At 40.6% G+C, this 14,956-nt stretch overlaps 2 protein-coding genes across 2 annotated transcripts in view; one reads left to right on the top strand and one right to left on the bottom strand.

Moving 5' to 3' along the window:
* The window catches only part of COG5 (component of oligomeric golgi complex 5), a 187,336-nt gene that overhangs the window by 125,932 nt on the left and 46,448 nt on the right, over window positions 1-14,956 (top strand). The window contains exon 11 of the mRNA XM_031598656.2: window positions 13,110-13,191. Within this exon, the coding sequence (XP_031454516.2) occupies window positions 13,110-13,191 (82 nt within the window). The remainder of the gene's footprint in view (window positions 1-13,109; window positions 13,192-14,956) is intronic.
* On the bottom strand, window positions 9,728-12,424 carry LOC149919406 (uncharacterized). The gene has a single exon (XM_090136020.1). The coding sequence runs from the start codon at window positions 11,648-11,650 to the stop codon at window positions 9,728-9,730; it is 1,923 nt and encodes a 640-aa protein (XP_089992146.1). The 5' UTR covers window positions 11,651-12,424.

Here is a 14,956-nt window from a genome sequence, read left to right as displayed (position 1 = left end):
AGTCAGTCTTCCAAGCTGTGACATTGATATTATTGTAGGTTAAAGGTGGATACAAATCTTCAAATATCATTCCTCCTATGGTACTGGTACTCACTCACTACTATTTGGTGGTTTATTAACTTAATAGTAGCTATTAGCAGAAGATGGGTTATACTTTTTGAACTATGAAATCAACTCATTCCATGTAAGTGGGGAATTCTAGCACTTGGATTCTGCTAGCGTGCTGTTTTTTTTTTCCAGTGAAGACAATCTTGTGATCTTGTAAACAAGGAACATTCACCTAAATTTTCAATCTGTACAGCTGAATAATAGTGTCACTTTGCACTGCTGACTGGACAGCCTACAAACTGTAGTACGACTCATTGAGAGACTTCTGGAAAAAAGAAAGGATTTTTAATATGCCAGTATACTTGTATTTTTCTTCTTCATTTCTTACTAATATGTCAGTTCTTAACATAAGGCACTGCATAGAAGATAGCAGTTTGCAGTCTCTCTGTGTGCTATAACAGCCCTTTTTTTTGAAGCTCTGAATCTCAGCTTTTTATAAGCATAGAATTATTGATGTGTGGCCTAAAGTCTCTTCTGGAAAGGTTAGTAGGCTGCTTTTAATTCAACATCTACTAAACGTAGGCTCTTTCTGAGCTAGGCTATCAAGAGTGCTAAACTTTTGCCATTAAATATTAAACTTGCATGCTTACCTGTGTTTATGTTTCTATAAGACTCCATTTTCTTTTTTAGAGTAGGAAGATTTACTTAAGAAACACTTATCTTAAAATAGAGTTTGCTAATCAGTGTTTGCCTGGAATGCAGAAGGCATGTTGGGCTGAGCTTTCCTGATCTGAGACAAATGAGAAGGATGAATTGGCACATCCAAATGTCTCCTGGCTCTGTCATTATTCAGCATTATCATGCATTCCTAGTAGTTTTATCTAAAGAAAAACTTACAGTGGTGGAAATATTAGCATGGTATTGACCATAGTAACTTCATGGTAATAGTTAAAACTAAATAATTGAAGTGAACACATATTTTTGCTGATTGTTGATTATGGCGCTGGTTCAGCAAAGCACTTAAGAACATTCTTAATTTCATGTAAATAAGAAATACAATGAAAGTCAAACAGTCTGCCTGCATGTATTATTCCGATGAGGGTAAAATTTGTTGAATTATATCTTACACTAATGTTTTTTTTTCAGTAATAAAGTGAGCCCTACTACTGAGAAAATTAATTGCCATTTGTGGTCCAGCCTAATGGACTTGTTTTCTCTGATTTATGTGTGTAATTTCCATGAAAAAGTAATTCCTATGTGAATGGAGTGTGTGACTGAGTACCTGTTTTTTAATAGGAAGTACTAAAAATTAAAAAATTATAGTGGGTGGATCAGACTGGAATATGTTGTGTTTTTCTATTTTACACAGATGCAGTTTGATTTCCTGGGAATAACAGTAGCTGTCTGCTTATAGTTCATATGTTTTTCAAAAGCATGTTTATTTCCCAAGTTCTTGACAGCTATGCAGTAGGTCAGAATTGCAAAAGGCTGCTCTAGTTGATGTTAGTGGGCAGTTGTTCAGTTAATTCCATCAGCAAAGAATTGACAAGAGGAAGACAGACCCCAGCTATCTTGCACTACCTGCAAATTTGCATAGAGGCTACTAAATTGAGTGCCTGATCAGCTGTTAGTTCTGGGAAAGAAAGTAGTCACTGGGCACAGGAACAGCAGAGACAATCTTTTTGATTCTCAGCAAGAAATGGTAGATCATTAGTTTATTCAGTGTAGTTTTGATACAGGAGCATTTTCACAGTGGATTTTCATGGCAAAAATAGTTCTGTGGCTGATCCAAGCCCATTTGTAGTGGTGCAAATTATGATTTCTGTGTGGATTCTCTCTACTGTGAGATCAGAATGAAGGAGAGATTGGATTTTGAGTAAAAATCCTGTTTTGCCATTTTTTTTTCTGTAGTTGGTTAAAATTAATGTTCATAAGTTTAATTCAGTTGTACTCTATAATGGGAAAAATATGTATATGTCAACCTGAATCTTGCCTGTCTTGAGTATTAGGTACCATCAATCACAGTTAAGACTCTTTTGTTGAAGAAAGAATATACTGCATATGAAAAGAGGAAACAACATTATATTAAGTGCTGAGGTGTAACAATTTCCTTCTGAAAGACTTCAAATTACGTAAGGATTTTGGTATACTATACAATAAGCACATGGAGCAATTTTGGCCCAGATAACAGTAATGTTAGACTATCTCGTTAGACCTCTTAACTTCCAAATGTTTATGTGTTTTCTGCGTTATTAAACATATCCTCTGATGGGGGCTGGGGTGGAATATGACAGAATTGTGATCTTTATCCAGTGTTGTTGGTTATGGAATAAAAAGCTGATGGAAAATGATTGCCACAGAGCTGAAAAGATAATCGGATGCAGTTCATTACTCATCTTGTCAGCTGCTCCTGCTACAAGGGATTGTATCGCAAGATGTTAATCTGCCTGTGACTAGATTTCAAAGCAAGCGTTTTTATTTTGGGGAGGGTAGAGCTTCTTTCAGTTTTATATAGTTGTCATAAGAGAAATGGAACATTCCCAATTTAAAGTCTCAGAATGTTAATTGATGAAAAATATTAGCACATCATTGTGGGTTCTGCTACAGAAATATGATGATGTGCTACAAATGCTGTTTAATTGCAGAGATTGTTCTTTTTAAGCTAGTGATGAGGTTGTGTATCTACTGAATGGTGACAGTCTGTTGAGACACCAAGCACTGAAAGGCATCAAGTATAGGCACAAGACAGGTTTGCACCAAAGAGAATCACTTCTACACATTTAATCACAATGTGAGTGCACCCAGTACTCCCACGTTTTGTCTACCAGTGAGGAGACTTGATGGAAGTATAGTGGAGGACCAAATTTGTTGCTCACACACTATGGAAGCAAAGATAACAGGAATGCAGTTTCAGCTAGGTTACGGCTTCTGATAGTGAAGAGCACAAAAGAGCAGTTCTCTTCTGATATTGTTGGGATGTTGCTCACTGTACTATATGAAACATGGGGGAAGGCTTACAAGCTTACCATTATGATAAAATGAGTTGTAGATCTGCTTTGTGCATTTCAGGCAAGCAGTGCTGACTGCCCTTTCCTCTTCTCCTCCATCCTGCCTGTCTTTGTAAGTCCTTGAAGAAATTGTCCAGGAGAGGGGAACGTTCCTTCAGTCTTCCCACTAAGCCAGAGTAAAAACATTCCTTTAGGAATTCTTTTTTTGTGTGTCCTTTTTTAGTATTGATTGTTGTCAAATGGAATTGCACGTTAGATTTTTTATTAGTTAAATTACAATTTCCATTGTGATCTACAGCACAGAAGTAATCTGTTAGAATACTTTCTTTAAAACATAAGCAGTGATGTGCCTAAAATAAGAAAATAACATACTTAGGTAATATGTAAGCAAACAATTGCAGGTTTAAGCAAAATAAATAAATGTTTTCTGAGTGATCATAGTTGCATATCACACTTTTATACCCCAGCAGGAGTATCTAATGCTAATGCCTTGTTGTGTTCTCATTTTAGTAACTGCAGTCCTCCCACTTAAATACTCTCCAGCGTTCGTGTAGGCAAAAGTATAAAGTATTCTCTAGTTCCTGCCACAAACTCTTACGTGGTCTTTTGTGTACCACTAATCAGCAGTTGTATTTCACCTCCTGAGCAACCACATCTCAGCACTGGACAAAGTGAAATATCACCAGTCAGATCACAGGAACAACTGGTAATAACTCCCTAGGTAGTGTTTTCAGTTATTCTGAAAATGGGACATAAGCCTTTTTTGTCCCCTAAACATTTTTGACTGAGTCATGAGTCAGTATAAAATCGGTGAATTTTCCATGTATTTTTCCATTCTGTTTCCTCATACATAGGACAGTTGGATAGCCAAGACAAAGGTGCCTTGATAATTGCAAAATTTTGATGAGTTAATTAATACCATTTACCCAAGTCTAGAGACACGAGCTAATGGGTAGAGACTTAACTGGCACAGCTGTGGCTACTATGCAGATGTTTACATGAATACATATGTATGTATGTCTGAACTTATATATATTATATGTGGATGTATAGTTACAGGCAAATGTTACATATTTTCCCTCCAGTATTAAATGTTTTCAGGTTTTTGTTACTGTTACTTGTCACAATGCTGAATCACAATTAAGAATGATGTGGACGGACAGTTTGTTTTCAAGACCACATTGTATTTTGTGTTAATACTATGATAGAGGTGTAGATGGTGAGTACAGTAATGAAAGTAAGTTATTTGAAGGTGGCCTGTAAGTATTTTTCCACATCCATTAGGTGATTTAGAAATTTAATTGAGTTACCATGCTGAATAGGCAAATATTGTTCCAGGTTGGGATAGAGAGTATGAAAGCTAATTAATTTATTTTATAGCTCATGGGAAGGCTCATTTATTTTAAATATGAAACTGTGAAGTGAAGAACTGAGTAATTTCACATTGATGCTATAATAATCAATTTATCCAAAAGAAGACCTTTTGTGCAGTGCACCTTCTGTCCAATATTACTATTTTATTTTTCCCATATACAAAAATCAACTACAGTTTTACGGAAAATACAAATAGCTATGAAATGGGTTAGTCTGGTTTCTAAATCCGTAAGTGTCCTCAGGCAGTCACAAATGAGATTCCATCATTCATGTTGATGTTAGTTTTCTGTGTTAATTCTCATACATTTTTCAGATATGATCCTCACATCTTCCTGGATACCCAGCAGCAGAAAAGACATTCTCTCTCAGTTCTTAACATGATCCACAGATTTTATCCTTCTTTGGCTATTCTACCCCCTATTATATAAGGGGTAGGATTGGATGAGTTCTCTGCTTCTGTCAGCAAACCCTTTTGACACAAGATGGTGAAGAGCCAAATTAAGTTCAGTGTATTTTTTTGGTTGTTAAGGGTTTTGGAACTGAAAATTCTTCTGTTCTGTGCAAGCCAGACTTGTTCTAAGTTCACAAACGTCAGAATTTGTGAAAGCATCCTGTCTGATAATCTGATATTAAAAAAAAATAATTATTATTATGTTTCAGTTTATTTTTGACTGATTTGCAAGTTTTATATAAAGTTTTTAAGGTGATGATTTTTGAACTGAAAACTTGAACTTCAACTTGCAATATTTCAATGACCAGATGTTCAAATTAAATGAGTGGTAACCCTATTAATGTAGGGCATTCTGAAGACTCTCATTGCTTTGGCCAATGCAGCTGAATAGTGTGTTCTTCTTTCCTCTGTCATCTTGAGTAGTAATTCAGTTTGGAGTGGCTGAACTTTTACATTTGAAAGGGCTTCTGTTTTTTACAAGAACATGTGGTTTGGTTTGGTTTTTTGTTTTTACACTTTTCTCATAGTAAGTCACGGGCAACACCAAAAGGAAAGCTCAGAAAATGCATCCATCTTTGACAAAGATTTCAGTGTTAAGCCCTTTACTTAAATGCATCTTTAGATGTGAATGCTGTGCTTTGATTTAAAAACTTTGATCTTTCGGAGTGAATCAGAACAGAAACAGCCAAGCGCCAGCCTATAATTCTTAGCATTGCTGACATCTATAATCATTGCTGGGTGTTTTGCTTTTTCTTTCTGAGCACGTTTTGCATAGTTAGCGATTTCTTCAAATTGGTAAATTTATACAGGAAGGTCAGTATACTGCATGGATATATGAAGAAAAATGTTCTGTTGAGAGCTTTCCTCTCCCATAAAGAGTTCAAGGCCAGGTTAGATGGGGCTTTGGGCAACCTGGTGCAATGTGAAGTTTTGCTGCTCGCAGTGGGGGGTTGGAACTAGGTGGTCTGTAAGGTCTCTTCCAAAACATTTTGTGTTTTTCTGACTAAAACACAGCTGCCCAGGCATCTAACTAGGGGGCAGGATAGAATGCTCACTATCACCTCTTGCAACTGTTTCTATCTGTCACGGAATTAACTGGATCAGTTTATGCCCGTGACAGGGGGCAGTATGCCCCTGCCCTCCCCACCCCCCACCTGGGCCCACAAAATGGGAAGGAAGGGGGAAAAGGAAAGAAACAGCGGCAACAATCTATGGAGGTAAACTTATTTTACTAACTATGATATCGGAATACAAAATAATACAATATAATACAATCTAATTGAAATTGAGACTAATGAATGAAATAAGATATGAGAGAGAGTTCCCGAGACCGAGTCAAACCTGAAAAAGCTTGGAACGGCTAGGAAAGCACCCTCCAGCACCCACTGCCAGGCAGTAAGAGACCGCCCCCCCCGGAAGGGTCAGATCCCGTGACTTCCGCAATGTATAGGGATAGGTACGTGGAGTTAGAATATTAACACTTCCAGTACACGATGTTTTGATGTTGAATACTGAAAGTCGAATAAGCAAAAACCAAAACCATGACATTCCACCCCTTATTCTACATCACTACATCACGCTTAATATATATATATATACACACATATGCAAACAAACAAAATGATTACAAATGCATCACACGCACACGTCTATATACATGGAATTACTGTCTGCACTCCCCCAGCATCAAGTTTCCTTGTGGTACACATTGAACATCCCCATTTTCCTGCATTACCCACCAAGTAGATCCAGGTCCCTGGGCAAAAACGGTACCGCGGAGAGGTCTGCCCTTTCCAGAAGCTGGAAGAACCCAAACTGCTTTTCCCAACATGCTCTTTACGTGTACGACAGGGACCTTATCTCCCTCTACGGTATGTAGAGAGCTGGATTGGGTAGGACCATCACGATTGATAGATCCTCTGGTATTGACTAACCAGGTGGCTTCTGCCAAATGCTTCTCCCAGTGCTTAAATGTTCCGCCACCCATTGCTTTCAGCATTGTTTTTAACAACCCATTGTATCGTTCGATTTTACCAGAAGCTGGTGCATGATAGGGAATATGGTAAATCCACTCAATGCCATGATCTTTGGCCCAAGTATTTACAAGAGAATTTTTGAAATGAGTCCCATTATCTGACTCAATTCTTTCTGGGGTGCCATGTCGCCAAAGGACTTGTTTCTCAAGACCTAATATGGTGTTTCGGGCGGTAGCATGGGGTACTGCATATGTTTCAAGCCACCCAGTGGTCGCCTCTACCATGGTAAGCACATAACACTTACCACTGCGGGATCGTGGCAAGGTGATATAATCAACCTGCCATGCCTCCCCATATTTATACTTTTGCCATCGCCCTTCCTCCCAGAGTGGTTTCATCTTCTTGGCTTGTTTGATTATAGCACATGTTTCACAGTCATGAATAACCTGTGCAATAGCATCCACAGTTAAGTCCACCCCTCGGTCTCTAGCCCACTTATATGTTGCATCTCTCCCCTGATGGCCCGAGGTCTCATGAGCCCACCGAGCTAGAAATAATTCACCCTTGTTCTGCCAGTCCAGGTCTATCTGAGCCACCTCAATTTTGGCAGCTCGGTCCACCTGATGGTTATTTTGCTGTTCTTCAGTAGCCCGTCTTTTGGGCACATGAGCATCTACATGGCGCACCTTCACGACCATATTCTTTGTTCGGGCAGCAATATCTTTCCACAGTTCAGCAGCCCAAATAGGTTTACCCCTTCTTTGCCAGTTATTTTGCTCCCACTGCTGTAACCACCCCCACAAAGCATTCGCCACCATCCACGAGTCAGTGTAAAGATAAAGCATTGGCCACCTCTCCCGTTCAGCCACATCCAAGGCCAGTTGGACAGCCTTTACCTCTGCAAATTGGCTTGATTCTCCTTTCCCTTCAGTGGCCTCTGCAACTTGTCGTGTGGGGCTCCACACAGCAGATTTCCATCTGCGATGCTTTCCCACAATACGACAGGATCCATCAGTGAACAGGGCATACTTTCTTTCATTTTCTGGTAATTCGTTGTATGGTGGGGCCTCTTTAGCTCGTGATACTTCTTCTGCTGGTGTTCCAAACTTTTTACCTTCAGGCCAGTCCATGATGACCTCTAGGATTCCTGGACGGCTGAGGTTCCCCATCCGCGCTCTTTGCGTAATCAACGCAATCCACTTACTCCAAGTGGCATCAGTTGCGTGATGGGTAGGGGGAACCTTTCCTTTAAACATCCAGTTCAACACTGGTAGTCGAGGTGCCAGAAGGAGCTGTGTTTCAGTACCGACCACTTCAGAAGCAGCCCGAACCCCCTCGTACGCAGCTAAGATCTCCTTTTCAGTTGGAGTGTAGCCCTCTTCCGACCCCTTGTAGGCCCGACTCCAGAATCCCAGGGGTCGGCCTCGGGTCTCTCCTGAGGCTCTCTGCCACAAACTCCAAGTGGGACCTTTCTCTCCAGCAGCAGTGTAGAGGATGTTCTTTATATCCTGCCCTGTCCGTACTGGCCCTAAGGCCACGGCACGGGCTATCTCCTGTTTAATCTGTTCAAAAGCCTGCTGCTGCTCAGGGCCCCATGTAAACTCATTCTTCATTCGCGTCACATGATAAAGGGGGCTTACAATGAAGCTATAGTTTGGAACATGCATTCTCCAAAAGCCCACTACACCCAAAAAAGATTGTGTCTCTTTCTTACTAGTGGGTGGAGACATAGCGGTGATTTTGTTGATCACATCTGTCGGGATGTGACGACGGCCATCTTGCCACTTTATACCTAGAAACTGAATCTCCTGAGCAGGTCCTTTCACTTTGCTCCGCTTAACAGCAAAACCAGCACGCAGAAGAATCTGGATTATTCGCTCTCCTTTTGTGAAGACTTCTTCTGCTGTATCACCCCACACAACGATATCATCAATGTACTGCAAGTGCTCAGGGGCACTGCCCTGTTCTAATGCAGTTTGGATCAACCCGTGGCAAATGGTTGGGCTGTGTTTCCACCCCTGGGGCAAACGGTTCCAAGTATACTGAACACCCCTCCAGGTGAAAGCGAACTGTGGCCTACATTCTTTGGCCAAAGGAATGGAGAAAAAGGCATTAGCAATGTCAATGGTGGCATACCATTTGGCTGCTTTTGATTCCAGTTCATACTGGAGTTCTAACATGTCCGGCACAGCAGCACTCAGTGGGGGTGTGACCTCATTCAGGCCACGATAGTCCACCGTCAGCCTCCATTCTCCGCTGGCTTTACGCACTGGCCATATGGGGCTGTTAAAAGGCGAGTGAGTTTTGCTGATCACTCCCTGACTCTCTAGTTGACGAATCAACTTATGAATGGGGAGCAAGGAATCCCTGTTGGTGCGGTACTGCCGTCTGTGCACCGTTTTTGTAGCAATTGGTACCTGCTGCTCTTTTACTTGTAGCAACCCCACAACAGACGGATCTTCTGACAGGCCGGGCAAAACAGACAGCTGCTTAATGTTGTTTGTGTCTATAGCAGCTATTCCAAAGGCCCATCGATACCCCTTAGGATCCTTGAAATGCCCCCTTCTGAGGTAATCAATACCAAGTATACATGGAGCCCCTGGACCAGTCACAATAGGGTGCTTTTGCCAGTTCCTACCAGTGAGGCTTATCTCGGCCTCCAACACAGTCAATTCTTGAGAGCCCCCAGTCACTCCAGAAATATGGATTGATTCTGTCCCTTCATAAGTCGAGGGCATCAGAGTGCACTGTGCACCGGTATCCACCAATGCCTTATATTTCAGTGGTTCTGATGTGCCAGGCCATCGGATCCACACAGTCCAATAAACTCTATTATCCCTTTCCCCCCCCTGACTGAGGGCAGGGCCCCTCTATTCATTACCTGTGGTAACCGGAGCAACTGCACTGGCGGTTGATCTGCCTTGTAATTCTCTCACCCGTGCTCGTAGTACATGAGTAGCTTGGTCGTGCCACTTCCTCATGTCTTCTCCATGGTCACGTAAGTAACGCCACAAGGCAAGTCGCGATGTAGGATTCCTTCCTGGAGCTGGAGAGCGTTTGCCTCTAACAGCTGAGATTTTTGATTTTGCACCTGAGAAGGAGGGTTCATCGTCTTTAGTTAGTTCGATCCGTATTAGTTTCATCAGCTCCTTCAGTAGACTCTTTTGACTATTCTGATCTTCATCAAGCGTTTCTGATACTTCTACAGGTTTGTCACGATTCATCAGTGAAGACATTTGCTCTCGCATTTCATTCAGTTGCTCCGTCATTTGTGAGATGGCGGCGATGGCGGCGCGAGTTGGGGGTAGCTGTTGTTCATAGCTTTGGAGCATAAGAATCAATTCATAAACTAAGGGGCTTCTCTGTTGGTCCTGGTATCTGTCCGAGGCTGCCAATAGTGCAGAGGCGTATCTGGCTGGTGCTGTTGACGTGAGTTGCTGCCACATTTCACGCGTTGTTCTCACTCTCTCAGGGTCATGGCCTTGTGGGTCGTTAAAAACACAGTTAGGATCATACAACATTTCCACCACGGCTATTTCCCTCAAATACTGGATACCCTGTTCAACTGTATCCCATCTTTTCGTCACAGGCTTCAAGCCACTTTTGAAGGGGTACCTTTCCTTTACGGCTGTTAATACTCGTTCCCAGAGGGAGGCAGCCCCATCCAGACATCGACTAATTCCTCTGTCAATAGCTGGATCTCTGGCAATGGCTCCTAATTGGCGAGCTTCGTTACCATCTAGAGACAAGCTACTGGCCCCATCGTCCCAACAGCGAACTAACCAGGAAACGATAGCTTCATTTGGGCGCCGTATAAATTCCTTTCTTGAGCCTTGGATTTCAGTCATCTTCAGAGGCCGACGAGTAGTAATAGAAACTTCCTCTTCATCACTCTCTTCTGCATGTCTCTTAGTTTTTCCTTTTGCCTTTCTTGATGTTGGTGGTTTCGAGGAGGGCCCCTCACCTGGATCTTCCTCCACCTCCTCCTCCTCCTCTTCTTCTTTTTTCCGTTCTAGACGCGAGGACACTCGTTTCCATTTCTTGCCCTCCACAGGGGCAACTGATATTGTTACTGGTGTCTCCTGTAATTGATCAGATTTGACTTTCCCTTTGGCTTGAACCTCAGCTCGGAAACTCTCTCTCTCCAAAACAGTATTATATATGGCACGGTAAGCACAAGCCAAACCCCAAATAAGTTGTACCTCCTTAGATTTACCTGAGCCGCACTGCCCCTGTTCCAAATACTGGCTAAGTTTCTGGGGATCCCACAGGTGCTCAAGAGTGAAATCCCATGACATTGCGGGTCCCCATGCTTCTAAGATTTTTCCTAAACCTCTCCATATTCCCTGCCAGTCAGCATTCTCTGGTTCTGGAGGAGACTCCTTCTGCTTACTATTCCTGTATTGGAATACATTCAGGGAGAGTGATATTACGACCACAAGCATGAGAGTTAAGTCAGCATTGGAAAAGCGTCTGATAAACCAAAAGGAAAACCTGGAAACTGGTTTGAACATCGTGTGGTTTGTAAAATTAGCTATTCCATCTGGGATGTAGTTGCTTGTGAAATTAGCCATTCCATCCGGGATGCAAGTGTCAAAATTCGTATTAAACATTGCATATAGGTACCAAGATAGGTACCATACAGGCGTCTCCGTCAGTGCCCATATGTAGTTATATATGTACACAAGTCCACAACAAGTAATGATGACATTGATGATTCGCCAGTAGGTCGCGAGAAACACCATAGCTTTTAATCCCTTACTCAGCGCTCCCACGAAAAAGAGTGGGTTCATCGCTGGTTTCTGCTCAAAAAGGGTTAATGAATTGAAACTAACAAGAGGGGGGGGGGGGGAAGGAAAAAAAGGCACTACCCAGACTAAGCAGTGCTCAAAGTTTACAAATATCCCAGAATACTGGCAGTACGCCTGGCCTTTCAAGGTCAAGTTTCCCAGCACAAAACCTGAACTACTGATAATGCTCCCTAACGAAGCTCTCTAAGAGCAGAGAGCGAGATTCGTTCTAAGAGCCAAAAAGCAAAAACCAAAAACAAAAGGCAGCTATGCCCGCATTCTCCACCAAAATCTGTCACGGAATTAACTGGATCAGTTTATGCCCGTGACAGGGGGCAGTATGCCCCTGCCCTCCCCACCCCCCACCTGGGCCCACAAAATGGGAAGGAAGGGGGAAAAGGAAAGAAACAGCGGCAACAATCTATGGAGGTAAACTTATTTTACTAACTATGATATCGGAATACAAAATAATACAATATAATACAATCTAATTGAAATTGAGACTAATGAATGAAATAAGATATGAGAGAGAGTTCCCGAGACCGAGTCAAACCTGAAAAAGCTTGGAACGGCTAGGAAAGCACCCTCCAGCACCCACTGCCAGGCAGTAAGAGACCGCCCCCCCCGGAAGGGTCAGATCCCGTGACTTCCGCAATGTATAGGGATAGGTACGTGGAGTTAGAATATTAACACTTCCAGTACACGATGTTTTGATGTTGAATACTGAAAGTCGAATAAGCAAAAACCAAAACCATGACACTATCTCAAAGATAGAAACAAAGAGACAAGAAGAGAGCAAAAGGGAGAAATGGAAACCATACTACAATGTTTGATTTGATCTATAAGGTGGTGGAGGGGAGTAACTAACTAAAAGCTTGTGGTTTCAAAGATGTCTTTTCTTCAAGAGTATGCTACCTCATTTCTACTTCTGTCAGCAAACCTTGTTGACACAAGGTGGTGAAGAGCCAAATGATGTTCAGTGTATTTTTTTGGTTAAGAGTTTTGGAACTGGAAATTCTTCTGTTCTGTGCAAACCAGAGCAGCATGAACTAGTTCTCATTCCTGATTGCTATCTGTAAACATGTCATCTCAGTAATTGCTGTGATTTAGTCAGCATGAGAATCTCACTGGATGAGGAGGTCATGGCAATGCAAAGAGGTTTTCTAATACAGTTCCAAGATGTGCTGTTTCTTTCTACATTCGTACCTTTTTCCAAAAGATTGATTGCCAGAGAGCTGAGAGCATTTTTCCCAACTATAAGGGAAAAGATTTGAGAGATGACTGAGGCTTTTATTTTTGTTTTCTCAAGCAATTTTTCTAGTTTTAAACTTGAGGAAAACTTTCCAGACTTCATTTACTTAGTTTTGGTAAAAGAACTGTGACTGGAAGCATTTGCAGCGTTTAAGATTCTTTGGAAAGAGTTTGCTCTGAAACCTTCTTTTCTTTTCTCCCTTGTTATCAGGATGGACAGTCTGATATTTTGTACAAATTTTGGACTGCAGTAACTCAGACTCTTTCCTCTCAGTTTCAGTCTGCAACAGACTGTAAGTATTCAGTATAAATGATTCGTAATGTATTTTGTAGTTATTTTGAATCTCTCATTTCCATAAGTTATTTGCTCATTATCTCCTCTACTAACAGCAGTGGTTCACTTAGTGCTGGGTCTGTGAATTTATAATTTTGTGGTTTTATAACCAAATGTTCCTAAATTGTAATTGAGTTTTCTGGGGAAAAAAAAAAAAATGTTTTCTATTCCATTAAGCAGTCATAATCTAATAAAAGCCCATATTTAGGCCTACTGTATGTGGATGTAAAAACATTTGGGATCACATTATACTTTCCAAAGTAAATGAGTTTGCTGAAATTGTAAGTAGTAATCTGATTTTAAAAAACAATTTATACATTCCTCTGTTGTTGAGCACTCATCAGTTGCAAAAGACTGATTTTAGCCATTTTTGCATACCTTGTAAATAGGAGCTGAGTTTCTTTAAAATTATGTCTTGTCTAAATATAGATAATTGGTAGTGTTCTGACTATACACAGTGTTCTGAACGTATGTAATAAATAACTAGCAGATACAACCAACAATATTAAATGATGTTATAAACACAAGAGTACTGTTGTCATATTAATACATCATGCTATCTGATCATATTTGGTGCTTTCACAAATACATCTTTCAAATTTGTATACAGAGTATAAAGTGAATCTTTTGCAGATACAAAGTGCATAAAGTTTACATTAATCTTGTGATCTCAGCTATTGCATTGGCCCTTCAAAATTTGATCCTGCTCTGCTAAATGGCAAGAGTATAATTTGAGGAAGTAGCTGTTTGATTCATGTTCAGTGGTTGCTAAGTAACTAGATGTTACAAAAGAAAATGTATTCATCTTGTGTTAAAACATATTAATTTTACTGTTTGCCTTGTGCATACTTTAGCAGCAGTAGGTACATACTAGGGATCTCGTGTTCGTGCAGAATGAGTGCTAAGTATTTTCAGCACAAAGTTTTAAGACTAGAATTATGACATCAGTTAATGGGATCAATCAACATTTCAGAAAGAAGGTAACTCTTAAATTTATCTTGTTACTTGTAATTTTTAATGGTTTTTATATAAACATTTAGAGCATTTGGATTTTAAAACTGAGTGCTGTTTTTACTTTACCAGTTCAGGGAAAACTGTTACAGCAAGTAGACTTTTTATTTTTTAAGCAATTTGTCTATATAAAAATGTTCACCTTTAGCATGTTAATTCTAAGTGATTGAATCAACTGACATGAATCATAGACTCTCAGGATCGTATAGATCAGAGGAATAGCTTGAACAATGTTCTGTGACCTAAAATAGCTCTGCATTTGGTAACAAATGTGAATCCTCCAGTATTCAGAATTAGAATGTACTTGAGTTGATGGGATGGGCTGAGTCAAATGGGGCAGATGTCTAGAACTTGAAAAACCTAGGAATGAATGTAACAGTGTTAATCTCTTAATGTAACAAGGAAATCCATGAAGTATGACTGATGTTAGATCAAGATTAACATCAGTGTCTAAAGCAGTTGTACATTTGTTTCATTTCCTGTTACTTCTGGCAAGCTTTTAAAGGCTAAAGGTAATGCTGACTTTTCTGCCAGTTTTGCCATTCTTTATTTGTGTAGGAATTACATTTTAGGTACGTTGTTTTAAAGGTGTGTGTAAAAGCAGATTCTGTAGAGTTTGGCTCCTAGACATTATTTGTTTTAAACGAGTATCTTGAAAGTCACAAAGCTTCACGCTTTTTCTCCTGCCAAGCTGTTGTTAGAAAATCTTTGTT

Source organism: Phasianus colchicus, chromosome 1 (assembly GCF_987193195.1).
Source record: "Phasianus colchicus chromosome 1, bPhaCol1.hap1.1, whole genome shotgun sequence".
Classification (NCBI taxonomy): Eukaryota; Metazoa; Chordata; class Aves; order Galliformes; family Phasianidae; genus Phasianus; species Phasianus colchicus.
The sequence above is the reverse complement of the archived record's forward strand: the minus strand, read 5'-3'. Positions and strand labels throughout refer to the sequence as shown.